The sequence below is a fragment of the Manacus vitellinus genome, unplaced genomic scaffold (assembly GCF_001715985.3).
Source record: "Manacus vitellinus isolate BGI_N305 unplaced genomic scaffold, ASM171598v3 scaffold_8_pilon, whole genome shotgun sequence".
NCBI classification, from domain to species: Eukaryota; Metazoa; Chordata; class Aves; order Passeriformes; family Pipridae; genus Manacus; species Manacus vitellinus.
In genome coordinates, this window is record NW_021940864.1 from 18,348,313 (window position 1) to 18,374,403 (window position 26,091).

At 45.2% G+C, this 26,091-nt stretch overlaps 1 protein-coding gene across 1 annotated transcript in view; it reads left to right on the plus strand.

Annotated features, from left to right (window-relative positions):
* Positions 1-26,091, plus strand: part of MDGA1 (MAM domain containing glycosylphosphatidylinositol anchor 1) — a 137,604-nt gene that overhangs the window by 17,505 nt on the left and 94,008 nt on the right. Inside the window, exons 3-4 of the mRNA XM_029965106.1 lie at positions 22,357-22,496; positions 25,284-25,458. Of these exons, the coding sequence (XP_029820966.1) occupies positions 22,357-22,496; positions 25,284-25,458 (315 nt within the window). The remainder of the gene's footprint in view (positions 1-22,356; positions 22,497-25,283; positions 25,459-26,091) is intronic.

Genomic DNA, 26,091 nt, shown 5'->3' on the forward strand with positions numbered 1-26,091 from the left:
TTACGTAGAGAGTAAAAACAACACCAAACTAAAACCACCATGGGTTTATGTTCTGTTCTGGCCTTTATTTTTTACAACTGCAGAAGGATTTTCATGCCTGATGTGAGATCATATTTAATGTTTCTCCTCTTGCCCTGTTCAAGTGGTGTTTGGTACTGCAACAGATCATTAAATTGCTGCTGGGCTCTGCCCCCATGTGGATACGTTTCTGTGGCAAGTGGGCCTGTTTGGGTGAGACTGACCATGAAACATCCTACAAGTGCTTAGTTGTTCAAGAAAGAAGGGAACATGCAAGGAGAGAAGTGGTAAAGGCAAATGCACAAGGATCAGCCTCCGCTTTGAAGAATCTGGCTGTCATGGTTTAGTAATGGTACTCTACGATTTAGTGCTCCCATTGAGACTCCAAACTACACACTGCTGTTTACTCCCTCACTTTCCTGTCCCCTTCCTCCTGTGGTAAAGATAAAAGGTAAAGATCATGGGTTGAGATAAGAACGATGTAGAGGAAATAGCAATGAGATAAGAAAACAAACAATAACAGCAACAATACTAATGAGAGAGAGTGCAGGAAAGGAACAATTCACATGGAAACCCTGTGACAATATGTCTACCTGATGGCTCCTTCAGCCACTCCACTGGAAGGACCCCCTCGTCCTTGGAAAATAGTCCCTTCCCTTCTCCCCAGGCAATGACATCCTCTGGGTCTTAGCCCTGCCCCTTCCTGGTGACTCCAGAAATCAACCCTGTCCTGGCTGGAACCAGAACACTGGCTCAAAGTGATGAATATGGAATCTATTGCAGGTTGCATGTTCTGTAGCCTGAAACCTGTTGTTGAAGAATTTGTGTGGGAAACCTTGTGCCTTCCCTGTAATAGGATCCAGGCTGCTGTAATGGGCATTAATGGGTTAATGGGAGGGCAGTGCTGGCATTTGCTGTGGAGCATGGCAATCCCAGCTAGTTCTCATGGCTGGGCTGGCTACATGTCTAGCTGAGGTAGTTCGCTCTGCTGCTGCAGCAGCAGTGTCCTGCATCTCCAGCTGCCCCTTCCCCTGGTTTCCTTCCTCCCTGCACCTGGGTGTTTCAGACAGTGCAAATCTGCAGCCCTTCCTGGCAGGCAGTGTGGTCTGCAGAGCTGTGTGTATGTGAGACAAGGCTCCAGGAGGCTGAGGGTCTCCATGTGTTGGGGCAGTCTGAAAGACCGGCAGCTGAGTAGGCCACAGCAAAAGCTGTGCTGGAAGCCTCCTGTGGGAATCAGGCATTTGCACCAGGAGTGCTGGCTTCTGCCTCAAGGCACTGTTTTACAGCTTAAATGCCACCACAGCCAAGGAGGTGACTAGCAGATGGTATTTTAATAAACACCAAGGAGGCTTTCTGTCTCAGTCTCCTATTGCCTGCTCATCACTTCTCTCCTTTGTGTTATTCCTTGGGGGCTGGATCTCTCCAGCAGCAAATCAGGTTGCTCATGAGTGGAGCGAACCCCCCCCATCTCATATTAACTCTTTTTCTAGGTTCTTGAGGTGTTGTGTGGCAGGAGCTGTTGCAGTGAGTGTTACCATAGGGATGCACCAGGCAGCCTATGCCATTCTGTGTTGGATACCTTACAGAAAACAGACCCTCTAGGCCATGTTGTTTTCTATACTGTGATTCCCTTTGTGGGAGGCTGGTAAACATGTGACTGGGCTGTTGGACTGCAAATTGCAAGGATGAGCACCAAAGAGATTGTTCCTCACTGTATGTTACCGAAGACTGATGTAGCTATGGGAGCAAATGGGAACAGTTAGCTCCTAGACCAAACTGCTGAATCCCTGAGTATCCTGGTCACAATCCTTAATCTCTCTGTGCCCAGTTCTCTTACTTGTGCAGCTGCTAACCAACCTGCCAGAAGTGCACGAGCATCTGCCCCTTTGCAAATGAGAGGCCTGTGCAAGTCTGCAAGGAAGGGCAGTGGTCCAAATCCCTTCAGTCTAATAAATCCCTCCACAGAGGGGAGGTGATGTGTGTGTTTCCCTTTTCTTCCACAGCCATTTCTCCACGTATGATGTGGGGTCCCATGAGGTGCCACAGTACTTCTTTCAGCTGTCTGCCTTTGGAGATGAGCAGCAGGCCATCAGCAGTACCCACTCCCTGGAAGCTGCATCTGCTTTTATCATAGTGGGCCACCATTACTGTGGCCAAGAGCCAACAATATGATGCAGTTTGTGGCCAGTGTGCTGCTAAACAATGTAATTTCCGTGCAATGGGAACAATATATCACCCAGGTCCGTATGGTCCTCTGGTATTGAGTTATTGCGAATGGAGATGGGATGATGAATTGAATGCAGTAACACTCACAGAGTGATCCCTAGAGAGGAGGAGAGCAGAGGCTGCATCCTGCAAAGGAAAAGGGATTGCAAACCAAGCTAAAGCCTTCCTTGAACACTCTTAATTGATCTTTAGGACTCTCAGGCAGCCTTTAGATCTGGAACAGGCATTGCCATGGGATTTCACTGCGAGGTGAGCCCTGCTGAGCTCCCAGCCTGTTGCTCAGTGTGGCTCCAGTCTCTCCTCCCCACTGCTGCTGAGGGCTTAGGTGGTGCCTCATGATCTTCTAGTGTGGTGCAGAAAAGAACTGATATTTTGGGAGAAAAGGTGTAGATGCTTGACCTTATGCTTCAGGTTCTGCTCTCTCCATCAAGCTCCCCCAGCTGCCAGGCACCTGCTGGCTCCAGCAGTAGCTTCTTGCCCTCGGCTCGTGCTCAGAAGCTCAGCAAGGGGAGCACAAGGAGAACACAAAGAGGAGCAAAGCTGAGGAGTCTTCTCATTTCCCAAGAGTGCTTTGATCAAGGTGCCAAGATCCACTAGTGAAGTATATACCTGTGACCTTTTGTTGCTCTTGTCAGGCACTTCACAGTCCTCAATGTCACACCGACTAAGTTGCAAAGCCATGTCTCAGCAGGTGACAGCTGCTCCTGCTGCCTTTCTCACTCTTTCTGTCTGGTAACAGGATCTTAAACACATCATTGCATTTGCACTGTGACAAGTAAAGCTTGCAGAGTAAAGTCGAGCAGCTTGATGTGAAGCTTAGGCTCAACTCTTAGATGGGAATCGTAGCTCTGTGTACACATAATCCCCTCTGCATTTTGCCCAGGAGCAATGCAGTAATGATAAAAATATCCCTTAGGTAGCAATTCTCATGACAGTAGTCCCTAACCTGCCTGGAAATGTCCTGATCTGCAATGTTTCTGGCCCAAGATAATTTAGCAGCAGGTTGTGATTGCATTGAGCTCCAACCATCTCCGAGCTTTGCTCAGTGAAGCAGTTTTTGTGGAATCTCGAAGACTTCATTATCTTGGGGTTAGCTGGATTTTTGTCTAAAGTTATGTGGGCTTGAAATCTTGCAGGCCCAGGCCCCTGAGATCACAAAATCAATTCTTCTGTCTATTAAATAGGTGTAATTCCCAGTGAAAGTTGCCATTTTGCAGTGGAAGGTGGAATTGGATCCATACATATTAGGGACAGAAGACCCATCATTGGCTTTCTCTAGACCTTTTGTCCAAGGTCAGAGCAAGACCCTTTCCATGTATCTGTGACTCAGTGTACAGTGGACTGGAGATGCCAGTGTCTCCCACCACCCTGCTTCATCTTTAAGAATTGAAGTGTGACAGATGATGGAAAGCAAAGCCTACTGCCAATGGTTTCCTTTGTTTATACATGGGTTTTGAGTGTTTTAGCTTATGACATTTTTCATTCTGTGAAGGCTTGGATTTTTTAATTGGATTATTTAAGACCTAAGCATTAAAAATGTTGAAATTAATTCCTCCTGGCAGACCTCCCTATCCCCCCAAGCTACCTTCAATTCCACCTCCTCCATCTTCTGCTTCAGAAGAGAACAGCAGTGTTATCAAAGCTGTGTGATAGGTACTAAACAGCAGAGATGGTGTTGCCCTACCCGTCCCCCTGTAATCCTTCTAGCAGAGGCCCAATCTTCAAGCCAGTGTTGATATAGCACTTGCACTGGGTGTAATTTATAATACATCCCCTTACTTCCACAGGCTTAAACACTTGTGCCAGGTTGTCTGTGTGGACACACCTTGCTGTAGCAAAGCATGAGGGTGAATTTCGCTGCAAATCAATCAGCTCAGATGCTGCCCAGAATTAGCTCTGTCCTTGCTATTTAACAGCGGGGCAAGGCTGGTCTGAAGGGGTAGGTGCAACAGGCACTTGGCTAGGACAAGTAGGGATGATGGGGGCTGTGATCTTAGTGCACAATTTGTGCCCATCAAAGCTCCCAAAGTTAGAGCTGGTAATGATTGCTGTGGGAAAAGACCCCACCACTTTCTTCTTTCTGGGTAGGCTGAAGCAGAAAGGCACCAGCTTTTTCTTTACTTGTTCATAAGTGCTTGTGAGGTTGGAGGTGGAAAAGGGCCAATCTGGCATTGCTGGTAGCTTTTTACAAATGCTGTTTTAGCCATGACCTGCCCCATATATGGACTTCATGTGTGCTGCAGGCAGCTGTGCAGTGTTTCTGACCTGTGTGGGAGTCTGGCTGTTCTTTAAAGCAGACCAGATTTTGCTTGGCTGCTTCTCACAGTTTGTAAAATACCAGGGAAGCTTCCAAGTAGCCATGTGCCAGACTTAATTAGAGTGAAGGCTTTCCTGCCTTGAAAATGCAAGCTTTTTTGGTCTCATCTTGCTGTGACTCCAAGTCTGCTAAGAGCTGTACCAACATGTGCTTCGGGGTTTGACCAAGCCCTTTGCCACCAAGATCTTCTGCTGGGGCAGAAGCCCAGGGCAGTGCCACTGTCCTGCACTGTGGACCCAGAGCTGTGCAGCTGACACCTGGTCATAGAAAACCCGCTGTTCTTCCATGGGTGCTTTGTGAAAAGTCTTGAGGTGACAGATATGAAATATTCTGAAAAGTGTTTGGCTGCACTGGATTATTAGTCTATATTTAATTTATTGAAGGTTTGCTAGAGGATTTTAAAAATTGTGAAAGTCAAGGATTGAAAATCTGCATATTCCCAAAGCTGAGGTCACCTGAGTGTTGTGAGACACTATGATCTCTAGCATAGCATCACAGTGTAACTGACAGCTATATTGGTATAAACTCAGTTCATTCTTCTTTACCTCAAAACTGCTTCTTAAAGAGCAGTGTGAATGAGATCAAATGCACACCTATACCACTCTGGAAAGGAATGCAACACCACGTTGCTATTTGTTTGCAGTCATGAAAGACCAGAATCACTTTTTTTTTTTCTTCCCATGAGTTGTGGCCAAATTCCAACTTAGGTAATTATATTCTGGTTCCTAACTCCCTCTGAAGCTTCAAATCAGTTCAGATTGCTTTTTGCTTTCTAGCCTGAGCAATTAGATAATGTTCCTGAGCCCTGTTAACCAGCTATATTCCTCCTCAGAGGAAGCTGTGTTCTGTTCCTTATGGGAGCAGCACCTCTTCTCCCACCTATGTGCTTACTTATCTTTTTGATATGGCAAATGACAACAAAATGTGAGGTAAAGTGACTACTTCTCACAGCTAGGATCTCTGGGCACCTCCACTCTGCTAAGGCCAAGCTGCAGAAAGAAGGTGCTGCTACTGGTTCTCTACTGGTTCTGTAGTGTGCACCAGCTGCCCAGAATGATTTTGATGAAGGTAACTGCTCTACAGCAGTGTGAATAGAAAAGGAGTGTTGCTGGTGTTTCAGCAGTGAATATGGCACTTGAAATAACAGGCTGTAGAGGAGACAAAAGATAAAGGCTACGCTGAAGGGGAGTGCACTGGGCATGACATGGGGAATTATGAGCTGCAGTATGGGGAGGGGGAGGTGCTTGAGGCAGTTCTTCCTAATGGCTCCACACTGCATATATGCATCCAATTTTCTATGTTGCACTTTCCAGCAGAGCAGCTGGTGATGCTAATCCTTTGCCCTTATCGGTCATGTATAACAAGGATTAGCAGAGTATCCTCCAATGAAACACACCCCCTCCAACATCTCCCCTGTAAAACTGAAGATAGTGAGGGGACATTTGGCTTGATCCTTTGCACAGGACAGAGAGAGAAAGGGTGTTACACTGCTCCATAGTGCCACACGTGTTTTGTACTCCTTTTGAGTCTCATGTGAGTCAGGGTAGAGGGTAAGTGGCTTCTCGGGATTTAAAAGTGAATATTGAGTGAAGTGTCATAGGTGAAGAAAGGTGTTTGTTTAGTTTCTCACACTCCCACCCCATCCCACAGACTCCTCGAGTGATTTTTGTTTCTCTAGTAGTGGTACAGTTTGCTTCCCATCATCACTTGAAGCCCTCTAAAGAGAAAGGATGTGTGTCTTCCTTACTGTGGTGGTTTATCAGGCACAACCAGGATTGTTGATAATCACACCTATTACTGTAATACCTGATGTGAGCTCAGATCCCCTTGCTGTGTGCCTTCAAGTGATAAACAAAAAGATGACATGCCTTCTACAAGACAGGTGCTTTGGGTGCTGTTTTTCAGTCTGTTGTAAACCCCTGTCTGTGGGGACAACTTGGGCTGAATGCCAGAAAACATTATTGATGCAAACATGAAAGAAGTTATGGAAATCTTCTCTGGGGATATTTTAAAGCTTGATCAGGCTCATCACTGTGGAGAAGCCTGTAGGGGAGGTTTGCAGATGACCTGGCAAGTACTGTGGGACTCATCTGTCTGAAATATGTGTGATTCCTTAAGCTCTTTCTGTAGCTCATCTGAGTTTTGCTTTTGGTCCATTTACCTATAGAAAGTGTTGGCATATCTGTATGCACATATTCAGGGGAAAACCAGTATTGCTTTTATCACGTTGGCATTAAGCAAAGAGAATTGGCACCAGAAGAAACCATGTGGGCAAATGCAGTAAATAGGAGTGAAGCCTGATGAACAGTTAGTTGCACAAAAAAATCTGCAGGGCTTGGACATCCTGTTGATTTTGGAGTCTCCTAGGGAGCTACTGTTGCAACCTGTGTGTGTAAAGAAATATAGCCCATACCACCATCCATATGTATATATATGTATTACCTATACCATCCCTAATACAAGGGCATGTGTGGCGTGAACTCAGTCACATGGAGTATCTGGAGGGCTGTTTGATATGAAGACATTGGGAGGGCAGTGCTCTGGCAGCATCTACTGTGCTAGGGAGAAAGCTGGTACTTGGGCAGTAAAAGCAGTTGCCAGCAGTTTTCCTTCTCTGGTCATAATGGTTCTCAAAGAGACTTTTCAAAGGCTTCTCCATCTTGGTGCACTTGGATGTAGATGTACTGCAATACACTTCAGCAACCACATTTCTCATATGGAAGAAATATAAAGCTGTTGGTATGTACTTTTGCAGAGCCACTGAGCTAGTGGCTCTCAATGCACAGGACTGGTCACTGCCCGTGCTCCAAGGGCACTTGAATCCTGCACAGCCTAACGAGTGAAATTTCTCTACTCCTCCAGACTAGTGACTGGAGACCAGGACTTGGGGTGTATAAGACTAGGGCCCTGTGGGTTTCCAGCTTTTTTAGAGCCCTCTTCTAGGTGCTTGTGGGGTCTCAGAGCATATCTGCACCTGTTTGCTCTCTGTCCCCTGGCAGCAGTTGCTGTGTAAGGGTTGTGGGGTCAGAGCTGTGCTGCTTTAGCTGTGTTTGGTATTCCTCACTGTATTGTAAGTCTTTCTGGGGTGCTCAAGAGTTCTGGTTACTCAAAATCAGCATTAAGTTTAATGCATGATTATCACCAGGAGTAAGAAAATACTTGGCAATGTCTCGGAGACTGATGGTATTGGGCTTAATTAAGGGAGAGCAGTCTGTCCCCACATGCATCTGTCTCTGCTTCCTCATCCTTCCTATCAGGATCAGCTTAAGTTTGTTTTTAATTATTTTTAGTAAGTGTTGCACAGAACAGTAAAACCCACATCAGATTACTGAGGATATTAATCCTTCGCACTTCTCTAGCACATCACATTTCATCCGATGACAGAGGTTTGCTTTACAAATATTAATTACAAAGCTTCATAACCCCCCTGTGAGGAAAGTAATAACTACAATAATACTTAGCATTTATATGATTTTTGCATCTTCAGAAAATTGTATAAACACTAAACTTTAAAGTACACAGCATGACATTGTAGTGGAATTATTGAAATGATACACAGGGAGGCAAAGATGCACCAAGAAGGGGAGAACCTACTTGCCCAAGGTCACACATCAAGGCAATTACTGTCTAGGGCTCATTATAGATTATTCTTGGTTTCTGGGTTTCTTTTCCACTCTGTCTTCCTTGGGGAAATGCCCCAAAACAAGTGGGTTGCCCATCTCAATGAAACAAATTGGTGGTGCCTTGGTAATTGGTGACATGTCTTGTGGGACAAACACTGGGAAATAATTTCCTAATGTCTGACAGCTATCAGTCTGATGGACTCCTGGAGATGCACGCTCTTCTGGGGCATAACCAGATTCCAGAGTCTTTCCCCTTACTACAAAATGGGAACAGACTGAAACAGAGGGCAAAACTAGATTTTAGAAGGTAAACCAATGCCTTGTCGGACAGGAAGCACAAGGGATTTGCTCATTTAAGGGATGGCAGTTCAAGTAAGTACATATTTTCAGAAGCCGTGCTTCTTTCCCTCTTCGGATACTTTTAAGTGGGAAGCCTGCTGTCCAGTTTTGTGTTAATTCATCCAAGGGTGTTCTGCAGCAGGCTGGGTTGATTGAAGTCTTTTAAGAAAGGAGGCTACTTTTGAGACTTTGCTGTCTGAGTTTTCTTTCCTCCTGTCCCCTTCAGAGACCAAGGGACCATTTTGTTCTCCATGGGATGGGCTGCTCTGTGTCCTTCCACATGCAGCTGAAGGCCCAGGAGTGTTTTAAATAAAATGAACTTTCTTCCTAATATCAAGAAAACATCAAATGGAGCTGAGGATAAGTGATTTCAAAATATGCTGAGGTCTCAGCCTGCCCTTGGCCTCACCTAAATAGGGCAAAGCCTCTTCTTTCAGAGAAGAGAGTTTGAGAACAAAAGTCTTTAAAGAGATTTCCTCTTTAGAGATGCTTTGACTTTGAGGTTAGTGCCTGTCAGCATTTCAGTCTCTCAGAGCTTTATTTCCTTAGTGTCAAAGATCATCTTACTTCCTTTGCAAGGCTGTCAGCCAGACCCTGGCTGCTTTGATATGGCTGTGTTACTCCCCGAATCCCCTGTTGAACAAGCCGCTCAACAATGTTTGCACAAATGCATGATCTTGGGTAGAGAATTAATCCCTGTTCCTACCCCCTGTGCAGTCAGCCAGCTGAGAAATTACTTTAAACACCATCCCATGTGGATTAATGCTTCCCCAGTGCAAGTCTCTGGTGTTTCAGATGATCTTTTGACTCCACACAGATGCAGAGTAATAAATTCATAACCTGGCTTTGTGGAACTTTTGCTCTTAAGTTCATTGCTGTCAGTCTCTCATCAGTGAATGTCCACACCAACATCAGCCTGCCTCTCTTCTCATTGTCTGTGTTTCAGTTGTAATCAGATTTTTTTTTTGGCAAAACTCTTTATTAATCTGTTTTCCTTTTTCCCTTTTCCCCCCTCTTTTTCCTCCAGTTTAATTATTTGAGCTGCTGCTTGTCAGAATGAAATCCAGCAACAGAACTGGGATGTGGCAATGCCAGAGCTACTCTTGTTTTGCAGGGGTTGGGGGATGCTCCTGAGGCCAACCTTTGGCACTTGAGGTTAAGGAGAGCTCTTCGTAGTAGTGATCCAAAGACCAACCTGTTTGCAGGAACAGCCTGTTATTTAATCACATGTACATCCAGAGAGTTGCTCCATCTTACTGGGAATAGCTGCAGGTGGAAGGGAGACTACAGAAGGTCGAAAGTGGTAGCTTGTTACTGAAGAGGCTGGAAGCAGGCTTGTGTTTTATTGCTTCTGAAAATGCCTGGAGATGCAACTTGTTCGCTAGGCATTTACTCCCCCATTACCTCCTACGTCTCCTGAGCAACAATAAACAGAATATTGGGCTGGGAAGTGCCTGCCCAGGAGAGGCAGTATGGGCAGATGTGCTGCACAGCTGGAGAGGAGTAGATGGATAATCTATTAAAGGGAAACAATGCAAACTGTTTGTAATGGTGTCAAGAATATTTCACTGCATGAGCAGCATGTGGCAGATGTGGAGTGACAGCAAATGCTCCCTGTGTGCAGAGCCTTACAGAGCCAAGGAGGGTTTCCCCATGTTCTGCCAAACAATGGTCAGAGGGTAACTCAAGTCTAGGAGGCTTGTCAGAGACCTTCCTCTAGATTTTGTGTGCAAGGGAAGATAAAACACAAGTTCCTTATGTTCCTCACCTTAACATCAGTCATAAAAGTATAACATGCTGACTCTGGGATGTGCACCACTGCCCTCTCCTGTGTGCATGAGGGGATGCTGGTTGTGAACAGGGCTGTGTGTGTTGTGCACTCCTGCCACTTTAGGACATAAGGACCAGCACTCTGCCCTCTCCCATCATCCTGAATTCCTTGGGTGCCATTGTATACGAGGACACCCTTTGGCATAATGTCCTATCAGCAGCTTCAGAGCAGTGACTCCAGTGATTTGTGGAAATACCACTAGCAGATCTGCTGCTAAGGATGAACTCAACTTTGCACATAAAAATGGAATTCGATAGTTTTCTTATGTGTGAAAAATGCAGATTTAGAATGCATAGTCCTCACTGGAAGAATGAATTTGCCCAGAATTTGCAAGTAAATAAATTAATTAACTCGAATTAAGATTAATTTTTTTAAGTATCCTCAGTAAGGAATTTAGTGTTTGTCGGTCTCTTTGTCTGGAATTAATAATGTAATAACGCAGGCTCTTCAAACGTGGTATGTAATTTGAATTCATTGAAATCTTGTGTCTAGGCTAAATTTGAAGAAAATGGGTTGTAATTAAACTAAGTTATTAACAGTTACTATATCTAATTATTGTGACTGTGGTTCTGCTCTGGGTTAGGTGGGAAATCATTATCCCAAACTCAAACCCATTGAGGACTTAAAATGAGCACTAATTCAGAGAGGAGGTATGCACAGTTAAAACACCCCAAATAATGCCAAGTCTTTGCAGCTATGATGATACATACCAGCAACATTATGACTAAGATGTATTACTGCCATCGGCTCCAGCTGAGATGGAACAGAGGTTTAAAGATACCGTGTATTTTCCCTCTCATTCTCAACCCTTGGCATAATGAGCAGAAGAGAAATAAGTGAGTGCTCCCTTAGCCTGCTGTATGTGGATTTATTTTTTTTTTCAGTGTAATCTTAAATTAATTTCCTGGATAAGTTATTCTTGCCTCAGGGAATAATTGCAAGATTTCTGTGCTGTTTGTAACTCTTCAATTAGCTCTGTGTACTTCTCCCTTTTAGCTCTGTTTTCAACTGGATGCAGGTCTTGCAATGATGTATCAGAAGGCTTCTGCATCCACATCCGCACCATGTTACGTGGGTGCTGGCACTGTTTATGAGGAAGGATTTTAATTCTACCCTCTGTCACTCCTTCCCCTCCTTTCTTTATTAGGAGAAGAGCAGAAGGGAGAGAAAACAAAGAGTTGACAGAGATGAATATGCTCTATGAATTAAAGTCTCTGGAAATTCTTCTATGGGTTAGTTACTTTCCTAGCAAGAGTAAGAGACTTGTACAAAATTTCCCTTGAACTGTTCTTTCCCATTCCTAGAAAAAGGCCAAGGAACTTGGACCAAGAGCATTTTAAATGGCGTCTATCTAGCACTCCTTTGTTGCCTATTGTGCTACAGCTAATTAAAAGAGAAAAGCCTTTTAATATTTAAGCACCATTAACTCGGCTGAATTATTAAATGTCAATTTGCATTATGTGCATAAAAGGATCAATAAACAAAGGGAATAATACAATGGAGGTGACTAGGGTTAGAGAGATGTCAGCTCCTCTTATCGGAACCGGGGGGAATTGCTTGCTTGTCTGCCTGTTTGTGGTTGTTAATTATTGGTACTCGGAAGGGAAAGAGCTGGGGACTTTCTAGGACTCTGAACACCAAAGGCACTGCAGGGATGTAAAAGATGCTGTCAAGATAAAACATTACTTGGCTTGATTTCTAGGGATGTCATTCAGCCCCTGTTGCCTCAGTTTTGCTGACAACTTGCTGGCATTTGCTTTCAGTGCTCTCACCCTTCCTTTGGGGTGGAGTTTGGCCTTTGCATTATGTGGCACTAAACTGGAATTAGCTATGGATTGATCCCTGGCTGTGCTTCAGGCTTCCTGCCCAACGATGGCAGAGCACAATAGCAGCATTTCCCCACCTAACAGCACTGCTTGGGGGATAAAAGCTTCAGTGTGTTGTGAGGACCTGCACTGGAACTCATTTGAGCACAAAGGCTTCTTTCCACTGAGGGGCTGGCTGTATTAGCAGCAACCTCCCTGTACCATCAGCAGCACCCCTGCCTCTAATCCTTGATCTTGATGGGAGCAGATATATACCCAGCAGAGGGGTACCAAGTCTCTGCCATCCCCTGGGTCCTTGACATCTCTGCCAGGTTTTCCAGTGAGTGGTTGTGCTGTGGTTTGTGTCAGCTGGCGTTGCTTGTCCCCCACCAAGTAGCTTGGAGCTGAAAGCAGATCTCATGCAGCCACTGTGCTTTGATCCCCTGGGAGGTGACTTTCCTGCAGGGGACCCAGGGTGCATATGGTTTGGGCACCGCTGTTCATATAGCTTAGGACAGAGACTGCTGCCCACCACTTTTCAGTAGCAAAATTGGATTTTAGATAGTTGAATTAAGGGCAGCATTTGTGCTTTCAGCTCTTTCTAACTGTGGTGAGAACAAAACAGACTTTCAGTGAAATTTTATTTCAGTCTCTTTCTTGTGGCTCTTACCTGCTCTCATTCCCCCCTCTCTGCCCCTCCCCACCCTCTGTTTCACAATTGAAATAGCCTTTTGCTTTATGCAGAAGATGGGTATAACAGTAGGTAAACATGGCCATTTGTTGAATCTTTCCTCTCCTGTGTGGAGTGAATGTTTGCACTGCCATCATGGCATGATTGCCCTCACATCCCCAGCTTACTCTGAGCTGGCTGGCTGGGGCCCTGGAAGAAACAAAGCTGTGACAGGTGAGGATTTAACATTGATTCAGTGCCTGAGTGTTTACTTAGCTGTGCAGATGGGCTTTGTGGTCTGCACAGAGTTCTGTGCCTCTGCAGAAACTCTCCTGACAGTGGTGGAACTGCTTTGGTTACGTACACAGGGAGGTCTTCAGGAGAGCTGGGGCACCAGCTAGTCAGTGCCTTGCTTTGCCAGCCCCATATCTGCGCACCCACTCTCCGGGGTTAGCAGCCCTGAGTATACGATGTCCCCTTTGGCTCTGCATGTAGAGAGAAGTCCCCTCTTATAGCAGCTCTTTTCTGCCAGTTGTTGTCCTGCCCATCAGCCTGCAGTTTCCACCTCGGCATTGAAGATTTTGGGCCTCAGAGTTTAGCATTTTGAACAGCACCAGCTGGAGTTTTATAGAAATGCTCCTATTCTTACCCAGTTTCTGTTGGTGTGCTCTGATTGCATACTGGTTTGGTTTTCATTCTGCTTCTTCTCTATTGCTTTTAGTACACCGGAATTTGTTTCTCCCTGTGTTTCCAGGGTGGGTTTTATTTAGCAAGTGTATGTGACTTCGGTGGTTTCTCTACCAGCAAAGTCTGGAGCATTTTCTATGTGTCCCATTACCTGGGGAATTCAGTTTGAAACCATTACCTCTGCTTTTCTTTAGTTTTTATGATCCAGGAACCACAGCTGTCATCTGATTTCTTTTTCAGTTTTGATATGAAAGGGAGCCTGTAGTTATTCCTTGATTGGAGTTAATGCACCTTCATTGCTAATCTAGTCAACAAATGATTAGTGAATTGACTTTTTTTTCGCACTTTTGAAAGAAAGAAGCGTCTGTGTTGTACTTTCCTTTTATCTCCTATGTTAGATGGTCTAGCCATGAAACAAGAGCTGAGTTTCAAAGAACGGTGGTTTAAAGATCTGTGCACATGGACCTCTGTTGAAGAGTCACCAAAGTTGTTCAAAGTATAGAAGGGGAAAGAAACTAGAAAAAGCAGTGCCAATGGTGGCTTTGGGAATGAGCTGATCTTGAATTCAGGGAAAAGAGGAGAGGTGAAACCCTTGTGACCATTCAAGCAAAGCCTATTTACCTGCAAAAGTTATTAGCAGCAGATCCTGGGGACATTGCCTGTTGGACTTTGCTGCCTGTGCTGCCAAGCTGCAGCATGGCTGTGAAAGGCAGTTCTCCTGGCTGAGTGGGGATATGCATCTTTGGTGGGTCCTTCATGCTATGATGAAGGAGCAGAAAAGGAGATCAGAAGTGTGAGATGCATGAAGAGCAGCTGACTTGTGTCTCCACCTGAGCCAACCTTGGCTCTCTGTTGAACTGTCTACTCAGAGGCTTCTGGTGATGGGCACAGTGAAAGCTGAGAGCATGAGGGCTAATAAATGCCAGAGGGTCTGCAAGCTTTCTGGATGCCTGTAGCTGTTAATTCACCTTCAGACAGTGGTGGGTGCATGGAGCAGCTGGAGATTGGTTCAGGGGACTGGAGACATGGTGGGTGTTTATGTAAGGAGGCAAGGGATCAAAACCTACCAAGGAGCTTAGTGCTTACCTGTCCTACTGAGGCTGTTCCTGCAGCACGTGGATGGGATAAATGACTGTCTGTGGTGTACATGCCCAGCTGAGTTCCCCTCTTTGTAGCCCTGTTTTCTCTGACTGGACTGTTTCATTTTTTGGTGTATTTTACCAGCTGACAAACAAGTTGGTCTGTCAGTGGTCTCCAGAATAGAGGATGATTTCTTGCCCTAGCTGCTTGCCTCATTTGTATTTCCCTCTAAAATGCTTAGGAGCTTTAAGTAGCAACCAGACAAGAAATGTGTTTTTGAGTGAGATGCTTTGACCACTCAGCTTGGCAGGATCACCTTGCCCAAGTGTGGCTCTGTCGCTCCTTGGGTTTTGCAGCACGATTTAGAGATACAGCTCAGGCTCTGTAGCTGGCACAGTGGGAAGTGGCTTGGAAAAGATTACAAAGTCTCTTTGATGGCTACTAAAAGACAGGCATGCGTTTTTCATTTCCCAGCCAAAGTTGGAATCTTCCAGGACAGTACGGGTGAGGTACAGGCTCTGACTGCCACCATATCTGGAGCCCTAAAGATTTGGAGACAACCTACCTCGTATTGGTGGCATTGAGTCATCAACAGAAATTCTGCTCAGGCATAAGAGTTAGGCAATAATGCAAGGTTTATGCCACCATAATGTTGTGTGTGTATAATATCCATCAGTTGATTCTTATCAAACAAAGTTGCCGATCGATTTTGCTCTGCTGCTTGACACTCTGCAGTTAGGTGGACCTATGTGAGAATATTTTGAGAACATTAGGAAAGCTAGCGAGCCATTGCAGACAGTGGAGCTGGGAATTGGGGGGCGGAGGGATCAGTGATGATCTGGTGACTGATACTTTAGTAAAGCACATAATACTGCTTTAGTTATAAATTGAATAGTGGTCTCGGGAGCAGGTGTTGCGAGTCACTGTGAGGTGTACGTGCTGTTCATGACATCTCACATGATTTTGTTGCTGGCATTTTTCTAAAAGAAACAAAATTATAGAGATGCTTCAAGGAAGTGACATTGATTAAGCAAAAAGGTATTTTAAGACTGTGGAAATCATCTGGCTGAGCTTTGCAAAAGGAAACTGTTTCTGGAGATGTAATCAGCCAGAGATGTAAAGACAAAGTCTTGGTCTCTTCCAAGTAAAAAACAATCCCATGCTATTTTAAGTAGCCAAGTTTCATCCTCAGTGATTACTTTTCGCAACTCTGTCGTTTCTCTGTGCACTTCCCACTGAAAAACCGATTTTTTTCTTCTTACTCAAGAGTGCTATGAAGTGTTGTGTGGAGTTAGACATGGTTACTTTGCATATCTTGGGAGTGGCTGTGTTTCTTTTATGAGTGGATTGATGTTTGTGTTTTAATCATAATCAGTGTGCAAATACCCAAGGAATTGGAGTCATTTTGCTACTGAAATATAATGTGTTCCTTGCTGCAAATTTAGGCCAGGAGTACAGTAAGAATAATTTTTTTGTTTTTTTGAGCATATGTGGTTTGGGCTGCAGTGAGAACACTGGTGCATAGGAGTTGAAGAGCATCCCTAGAGATCTGTCTTGTTTCAGGTTGTAACCCTTAGTGTCAGCATGCAGGGAGGGCTTCCTGAAGGGAAGGCTTGCTCTAGGACAGCCTCTTAGCAGCACAGAGCTGCCCAGGCAGCACACCACGTTGGAAAAGTCAACAGGAGGAGCTTGGGCAAGACAGTTCAAGGAGTGGGAGGAGACCCAGGACCATGGATGTGCTTTGATCCTCACCTATCCCTGGGGATTCTGAATTGCCTCCCTCTCTGCTAGGGGCCTAGCCTGGTCTTATGTTAAAAGTTGGAGCATAATCAGGCTGAACTGTACTGAGCACTTTCTGCAGGGGAAGTTCCCTAGTTCCCTGCAGGGACTGTGCTCCCTTTGCCATTGCACTGGGCAAAGAGACAGTGAGGGGTTGAGGTGAGGAGGAGGCCCCTGAGCAAGCACCAGGGAATGTGTTCTGAAAAGTGGTGATGGCAGGGGTTCCCTGGGCAGGCATTACAAAGACATCCAATGCCTGAGCTCGATTACACCCACCCATTGTTATCTTCTCTTCTTCTGCTATTGTGCTGGTCTTAACTGCTGACTGATGGGTATGGGCAGTCTTTCTTCAGCCATTAATACAATATTGATCTACAACCCTGCTGACAGTGTTAATGGACACTGATTGTGTATTATTATTTCCATAATTGTCCTCAAGCTGGAGTGAATTCTCCTTTTCAAATGGTACATCGATATCATGCCCTGCATTGTGGGCTGGATCTGGCCTGGTTAATTTGTTTTGTCTAAAGTTTCAGCAAAGCCTGTGGTCTTCATCCACGGTGAAGATATCAGTGAGACCAGCTGAATAGTGATGGAGCACACATCAAGGCAGTTGCCATCCGCTCACAGAGCAGTGTTTTGTTTGATGGTCAGGATGCTGCCCCTGCAGACCCTTCCCATCCTACTAGACTTTCCTAACTCCTACTGAGTGTTGCTAGCATGCCTCTTCCCTTTACATGTGTGCTGGCTTCTCTTTGTGCTCTGCTAAGGGGACATGATCCCTTCCTCAAAGGTCTCCAAGTTTGTATGCCTCTGCTGTTAAAGCAGATCTGTGCATTGTATGAACAGATGGGATGAAACACTAACTAAAGCAGTGACTTGGAGGCCTGAGATGCCCCCTGGGTGTTTTGCCGTGTATGGTCTGTAACTAATAGTGCTGCAGGGCAATTCTACCCATAGACACGCAGTTGCTGAGAGTGGCTGTTCCACAACGAATGCCAGACGTGGATTTCCTTAATGAAATGCTTATTCAACCCCACTGTGGTTCATAAATACCCTGTGTGTTTTTCCCTTTTATGGGAACTCCCTTCAAGATACATCCCTTACATACCACTTTCTCACAATGGGAATGCTGAGGGAAGGAGACAGGCAGGTTCTTTAGGGGTTTAAGCAGCAGATTAGCGGCTGATGCTCCCCTCCTTCTTGCTCCAGTGTAACTAAGCAATGTGAGTCCAAGGAGCCTGTGAACAGAAATGGGGAAGGACTTTGACTTCCTTGACTAGGGTATGTGCAGAAGAGACTGAATTATAACTACACCAGATACATGGAAGATCATTGCTTGCCATGCTAAGTAGGGTGGTAGATTAAGCCTGAGGAAGAAAGAAAGCTCCAGGTGCAGCTTCCCTCTCCTGCTACCCTGCATGAGGGCGATAGCAGAGGTGGGTGGATTCAGTGCCCCTGTGTGTGTAGCTGTGGGTATTAGCTCAGCAACTTTGGAGATGAACGCTCTTCATCCTTGAGGCCATCAGCAGGATGTGTGCAGGTGGCAAGGGTAATGGTGGGATAGAGTCAAACAGTGATGGCTAATGTTAGCCTGCTGACAAGGCAGCAGTGAAGTGTGGTTGATGCTGTGCTGCAAGTGAGGAGAGTGGCCCTTGTGGGTGTTGACAGCAAAGTAGGCAGTGTCACATACCATCCTCTCTGTGAAGGAGCTCTCATCATTGCCATTGTAGCGATGGGATCTCAGGTTAAAGGAGATAAATGGTTAGACATGTGAACCACACATGACTCAGTCCTCTCCAAAAGACCATTTTTCTCTCATTTTCTGCATTTTCATATTAGCAACCTCTAAGCACCAAGCATCTCATAAACTTTCCATATTATGGTAATAATAACATTGTGCAGTACACTGCACTGGGAATAAAGTTATTTTATCCATTTCAATTTCCTTTTGTTTTAATGTGTAAATATATCAAGTGAAAGCATAGTAGAAAATCTCGGTGCAGAGGCCAAATGCATTGCAAGCCAGCCATTTTCTGAGGAAGGGCCTAATGCTGCATGTTCAGAGTCTGAATTTTTTCACTTCTAAAACATCTGACAGTCAATATTTGGCTGTCCTAGTTTCTCTGGAGGACTTTGTATTGGGAGCCTTCCCTAAGTTGATCTCTTACCTGGAAGTGAAATAAAAGTAATGATTCATCTGTCTCTCAAAATTCTGGGAAAAATATGGTGGGAAACTATCTGTCCCCTTTTCCCCCATAGAGACCATCAGAGGTCTTCCTTGGATCTCTGCTTTGGGGTTTGACGGTCTGAGGAGAGGGATTCTGCCCCAGCAGGACTTAGCAAGGGAGGTTGTCTCTGTGCAAGAGTTGTTCTTCACAGAGCACTGCTGAGAATGGCTGAGACTGCTGCTTCAACTCCAGCACCTGGCCTCATGCTCCAGCCTTTCTTTTCATTCCTAGGGGCCTTCTGTGAAACTGATGCTCTGACAGGCGTGGTCCTGCCATCCTGTTGTGCTGGCAATGTGCAAACTGTCTGCATGCTGAAATCCTCCAGGAGACTTGGGATGATGTCAAACAATAATGTATTCTTTCTGTTCAAGCACATTAGAAGTGCAATTAATCCTCACAGTCTCTCTGCCCATCTGTAATATGGCATAAGGTGACTTTCCCAGCCTTTGTGTGCTGTGGCAGCCTGAGCTTGGAACAGAGACCTTCCTGAGTGTCATCTCGTAATTTAATGCAAGCCCCAAAGAGCTGGATTGGTTCATTGCTTAGCCCCCACTCCCTTACTAATGTCAAGTTGTAACCAAACCAAAGGCAGAGTTCTCAGGCTTCTATGCCATCTACCTGAGTGCCTCTCTTTCCATGACAACCCTAGGCTTTCTGAGTTCCCTTTTGAGGGATTTGGGTTCATGTGGGGTTTAAGACATGGAAAAATGGTGGATGTTCTGCTGAGGACCTGGTGCTGTGATTGCCAGAGAGATGTTACAGCTTAAGCAGATGAGATTCACTTAAAGTGATGTGCCTTTCCAATGAATTTAACTGAAAGGTATTAGTGATGAAGACACAAGCAAGTTCACACACCTATGAACAAAGCTGGATGTTCACACCCTTGCTTGTAAGCTGAGTGTATCCAGGGAGATTTTGGGAGAAGAGGACAAAATTATGACCCAGGGCTTATTCCCAGGGTTGTCATTTTGCTGTAGACTAGTACCATGTAATGATTTGTAGGGCCAAAAATGGTTTAGTTTAAATAATATTACTCTCAAACTCAGCCACCAGAAAAATAACACAAGGTATTTTGGCACCAGAATAATTGCACAAAAGCCTGCTAATCCTGTACTGCCGGACCTAATGATTTTGCTGTGGAAATTCTCCATGCGGAAATGTCTTTGGAGAATTGGTAGAAAAGGGTTACACATGAAAGGTGAAATAAAACAAGTGGGATAGACAAAGGGAAAAGAGTATATGACTTACCTTGTATACCATATGGGGTACAGCAGAGCAACATTTAACTGGGAGCTAGAGCTGCAGATAAATATTCTGATTCTCCATGGGGTGTCTGGAAATTAGTTTTTGCAGCAAGGTCATGTTTGCAAAGGGAGAATAGAGCCACCAGCTGGCAAATGCAGCCCAAAGACTACAAAGAGAGGTTGCAAGAGCTTTGCTGCTGCAGGGTGCCAGGACTCTACTGAAATGCAAGCAGCACAGTTTGGAGATGGGGGGAATGTGGCATAGGATGCAAAGGGACCTAGTCTATCTTTTAATCATAGAACAGGGGTTCTTCAACATTCCAGCCTGGGTATTAGCCCCGTAAGTGCTCTGCAGTTTATGTGGGGTTAAAGGTGTGATGGCAGATCTGCAGAAGACTGATCTGAGGGCTGTAACAGCACAAGATACTGTCATTTGGATTAAAATGTATTAGTAAAGGTTATAAAGGCTTCTGAATTCCTCCTCTATGACTGTTGGCTTGACAAGCATTATTATAGTCTTTTCCTGATAAATCACTAATTTACTTAATGTGTTTACATATCAGTATACATATTCATACATGTATGGGTATACAAACACACAGATGTGTGTAAGCACATATATAGGTTTCTACTTGCTCTTGGGTTCAACAAGACTCTTCTGCCACCCAGGCAGGGAAAGGTCAGTCACTCACCTGCTCAGTTGTATCAGCGAAGCCTGGACAGTTGGTTTCAGCATTTCATAGCGCTCGAGTGATGGCAGGTGTCTTGGGAGGCCTGCAGTGGGGGAAGACAGGAGACCCTGAGGGATTTGTACATGTTTGAGCCATCATATTATTCAAATACAAATGTTGCTTCTGTTAGTCAACAGTTTGTACAGTAATAGTGATTTTAACAAAGTGTCAAAAAAGAGAGTAACTTGCTGTATGTGTAGTGCTGCTGCTTAGATGTTGGATGGCTGTGGCAGGCTGTGAAGCCCCAGCAGCAAGAGCAACTTGTTGTCCACTAGCCCTGTGTCCATTCTCATGTCACTGCCGCTTGGTTAGTGCATGGTAGTGATGCCAGTTTATAAACTGCCCTCAAAGGCAGATTTTCTCCACTGCCCAAGCCCAGCCTGCCTTAGGTCTGTACTGCTGGCAGATTAAACCAGTAAAAATCTGAGGGCTTCCCTTGCCCAGGTGATTGGTTTTAGAACATTTTGGTCATGTCAAAAGAATGAAAATAATTTTTTAAAAAAGGAGTCTTTGAAGTTCAGCTAACTTTGAGGAAAAAGTGGGTGCTTGGTTCAGCCTTAATAGGTTGTGCAAAATTTGTTCATGTTTAAGAAGTCTTACTAAAGCTTGTTACTTTGAAACCTTTGATCATCTCCGCAGTGGTTTGTTCATTTGTGTTATATTTCACAAATAGGAGCTCGAGATGTGACTCCAGAGTCTCCTGGAAGCATTCTAGCAAGTCAGGGAAGTATCCCAGGGAACTGTCACTGAGACACTGACTCAGAGACGTTTGTGGGTTTCTCTGTTCTTGAAATGTGACTGGAGTTTTCCCCTTGAACAAACGGAGGTGTCCTGTTGGGCTGCAAAGTCGCCTTCAATACATCTCAGCTGCTTCTGTGATCACACAAATGCTTTGGAGCAGGATGCCAAAGGCTGTTTGCACAGGACTTCAGAGCTGAGGATTTTTTCATTATAAAATCCTGTTCTCCTAGAGCTTGTCTATCCCTGCTGCTCATCAGGGCTGCAATGGGACAGAGGTGCTTTTTGGGGTCATTGTGTTTTTTAACTTTGATTTGGGAACTTTCTTTCTATGTATTTTTCCACTGGTCTTCAGTCATTTTCCTGGGAGTAACTGGTGTCTGTTTGGAGCTCTAGGTGTAGAGATCCCTAGAGATTATGAGTCCCCTGATCTTGCAGACGGTGTTCTCTCTTGCTCAAGGCTGAGATAGGCTGCTATTTAATATGGGAAAAACTTGTTTTTCCTGCAGCGTGTGTTATGCCTGTTCTAGGTATGTGTGCTAATCGCTGTACAGAGCTTCAAAGCTCTTTCTGACGCTGCTTGGTAGTTATGCCAGACCCCTGCAAGGTAAATCATAGTAATCAGGCTTATTTTTGACAGGCATAGAACAGCTGTGATTTGACCAAGTCCCTGAAATAGCTGCTTCTACGTACTCCTCTCTGGGAGAGATGAGAGTAGGATATTCTTAGTACTCAACCCATGCAGAAGGGTCCCCCAAAAATCTCCATATTCTGCTTTTCAATACCTACAGCTGCTCATCACAAGACCAAAGGTGTTAAAATAAAGTTGATACCAGTTGCCCAGGAAATGGGAAAAATTGCTTAATTTTCTATTTCCTAAGACCTTTGTGTCTCATTTCCAGCACTGACTGGACTCTTCCCCTCTGTGGCTTAAGAACTGGCTCTTCCACCCTGCTGTGGGAGCAGCTGCCCTGGGTAGTGGGCACAAGGAGTTGGGATACTTCTCATTTCCCTCTTTACTTCTTTTCTCTCCACAGCTCCTGCTCAGGCCCAGATCATCCATGCTGGGCAAGCATGTGTGGTGAAGGAAGACAACATCAGTGAACGCGTTTACACAATTCGGGAGGGGGACACGCTGGTTCTGCAGTGTCTGGTCACAGGACACCCCCGGCCACAGGTAAATTTTCAATCTTAGCTGTCACCCATACTCCCCATGGCACTTGTTTGTAGTCTCCACATAGAGCAAAATTGTGGGCAGCGGGGTACCCAGCTTTCTCCTACATATTGGAGTCAAATAGGGATGACCCATCATGCAAGCACTTGTTTGTTAAGCTATGAAGCATTTAAGGTTCCTTTTGTGGAAAACAACCCACAAAACTTTGCAGGAGCCTACAGAGACCTTCTAATGATTTTCAGTGAAGTCCCCCCAGAAACTGAAAGCCCAGACTGAATCCAATATACAATCCACCCTCAAATCTTTAACACTCTTACTACAAAGTAGGAGCAGTGTAGAGAATAGATAAGGCTACCCACATGTGCTGGCCATAGGAATTGGTCCTTCATGGTCTGTCAGTCTCTCACATGATGAGAGCCCAGGGGATGCTGCTTGGGAGAGGTTGTGAAGTTGTTTGTACTGCACTTCACTGACCGCTGTGCAGAACCTACTTTTCATTGATTTATGGCCACCAAGAGGTGGATTCATACTTGTGGCACTGGACATATCCATGTTGTTGTCAGACACAGTTCAGTGGAGAGGTATGAAGCTGAGCTTGGCTAACTTGCAGTCCTTCCCTGGGGTGTCTAAAGGCTTGTATAGCCTCAAGTCCCATGCAGCCACCTCTCCACCCTTCAGATACTCAAGCAGGACGGTTCAGTGTTAGGATGGATGAGTCCATAGAGCTACTGGACCAGAGCATGGGTCTGTAAGCTCTGGGATAGAGCATGGTAGGAGTGGCAGCTGGTGCATACTATGAGGATGGATGTGCCAGAATACACTCAAGGGAGACACATATGATTCGTGTGTCTTCTTGGCCCCCTTCCTCAATCCTGCCAAAAATATTTGTGCTGAGAAACCGTATGTCTGCATATACCAGTAATGCCTCTGTGGACTTGCTTGTGAGGAGCTACTTGGCAAAGAGATGATGACAAAGGCAAGGGAGCCAGCAGGATTTGAAACGGTTTATCCACCAAAAGCATATCCTGGAGACAATAAAAAGAAAATAATATGAGCCAAACCAGCAAAAATGACCAACCTAGGGTTTTGACTGTGATAGGCAAATGATACCTGTGTACATCATAAATGAGGAAGATGACAGGGCTGGCCCTGCCTAAGGTTGTTGAATGTGTGGTAAGGTCCTGTCAGGTTGTAGGGATTTGAGCCTGAGTAGCCAGAGAGATTTCTGGAGCAAAGCCTGTTGCAGACAGCATTCTAGTGGGCAACATGATGGCTTGTCATTGCCTGGACACTCACAGGGTACATGAAAATGTGGAACCAGGCGTGACTGGGGAGACTGGAACCTGTGCATATAAAACATGACAGGCATCCTATCTCTGCCCTTCCTCCTCATGGATTGATTTCTTTCCCAGCTAAGCTCTTATGTTAACCTTTGTTTAATCTTCTCTTTCCCCTTCTATCAGCCAGTCATTAAAGCATGAAAATGTGGCCAAAATACTTAAATGAGTTTGCAATTGAAAAGATTAAAGAGCTGGCTGAATTGTCCTTGCAAACAGGAGACTCGGAGAGTCTTGGAGCCCTCAGACAATTTCATAAGCCTACAAAGGCTGAATAAATCCATGGTCATTAGCTCTGAAAATCTGCTCAGTCTGGTGCTCTGGGAGTGAGACATAGACAGCCCTGCTCTTTCTAGAGCACCAGCATCAATCAGGTGATGGCAGTGAGCTTTAGGCAAAGTCTGGCCAAGTGGTCAAGATATTTGGTCCATTTTATCTATAGCCAACGCTGAATGCAAGTCTATCTTCTTTCTCCTGGCTGATCTTGCTGGATCTCAGTCCCAGAGTCTAGATGGGCACCAGTGCAGGAGACCGGCAGTCACCAGCCTTTAGAAGGGAGGCTATAGATATAGGAAACCAATGGGCTAGGAAAAGCCATCTCTCTCTTTCATTGTCTGTACTGCACAAAACAAGGGGAAAGCTAGTACTGCCACTGTGAGAGCTGTACCTCATTCCAGACATAAGAATTACTGTTCAGTCTTTAGGATTGCTGTCCTCTTGCCACCATTCACCGTGAAATATCATGCAGCTCCATTGTTCCTGCAAGCCAGGATCTTAAGACATGTAATATAAGGACAAAAAAATGCAAAGATAACTTGAAATCTGAAGGGATTTTTTTTTCTTTTTTCTTTTTTTTTCTTTTCTGTATCTTTAAAAACAGAGGAAAACCTTGTGTACTGCAAAAGGATGCCTTATAAAAATAAAATACGCTGGGGTTCCCTGTGGGAAAGGGGCAAGAGTCAGATAGCAACTGCGTTTTCTCACTCTTGGAAAAGCAAAAAGCAGCAATAGCCTTGCTGTCCAGAAAAAGATGAGTGTGAACTGCAGTGAAAGCTCTGTAGCTGTGAGCTGATGTCTGCTGCAGCATCATGACCTACCAGCCACATGGGGTCCCAAGGCTGAATGCTGATAGTCCTGTGCGGAATAAAACTGAGCAAGCTGCTGGGTTTACAGAACCAGAGCAGGAGCAGGAAATATGCAGTGTGTGTCTAGGTGAACTGAGGGTTCATCCTGAATTCTTGGACATGGGGATTGGTGATGGATGAGAATCAGCAGCTGGCCTACTGAGACATAATGAGATCAGTAGTTGAGCTTTGCTAAGTCTGGTGGTGCTGTAGGACCCATTCTTGAGAGGGCTAGAGAGGAGGGAGAAGAGCAGCAAAGGGAGCTCTGCTGTACCTTGGGATCTCTATTTTCTATCACTGATTTCATTTGTCTTGTTCTTCTCATGCAGGTGAGATGGACCAAAACAGCTGGCAGCGCGTCGGACAAATTCCAAGAGACGTCAGTGCTTAACGAGACCCTTCGGATTGAGAAGATCCAAAGGCTGCAGGGGGGCCGCTATTACTGTAAAGCAGAAAATGGGGTTGGGGTCCCTGCCATCAAGTCCATTCGAGTAGATGTGCAGTGTAAGTCGTTTAGCGGCAACCCAGACCTTCCCACAGTTCTACTGCATGTCTGCCTCGCTGCGGGGCCAGCGGGGAGCTGCATTGCCCTAGGACCACGTGCACCTGATTCAGGAGCAAAGGGACTGGCATGGTGTCCTCAGGGTCCATTTTCCCTAAGAGATTAGACCAATCCATGAAAAATATAGCTCTGTCTGTCCTTGTGAGTCATTCTTATCTAGGTGCCATGATGTCTGTCACTGACAGGATTCCCTAGCACTTGTCTGGGATTTAGCATTGTAGGTAGCTTCTGCTTTCTTTATCTTCATTTTGAAGCTGGTAGTGCTTGAAGCAAACCAATGCTTCTTGAAGTTGGTAGTGCCCCCGACACTGGGAGAGCTTCTGAAATCAGTGCCCTGCTCCCAGCATTGCCAGCTCTGTGGTATGATGGAAACAGTGTAGAAGACTATGGGATGCAGCTGAGGAGACTGAGCTGTGAAAGGGTGAATGTAAAGGTGACTCAACATTTCTCTGGCTGGTCACAGTGCCCATCCTTCTTGTGTCCTGAGGATACTGTTAGTGGTTTTCCACTTGGGCTCCAAATTTTGAAGTTTTCTCTTAATGTTTATTCTCAGGATTAATGTCTATTCTTGGGCT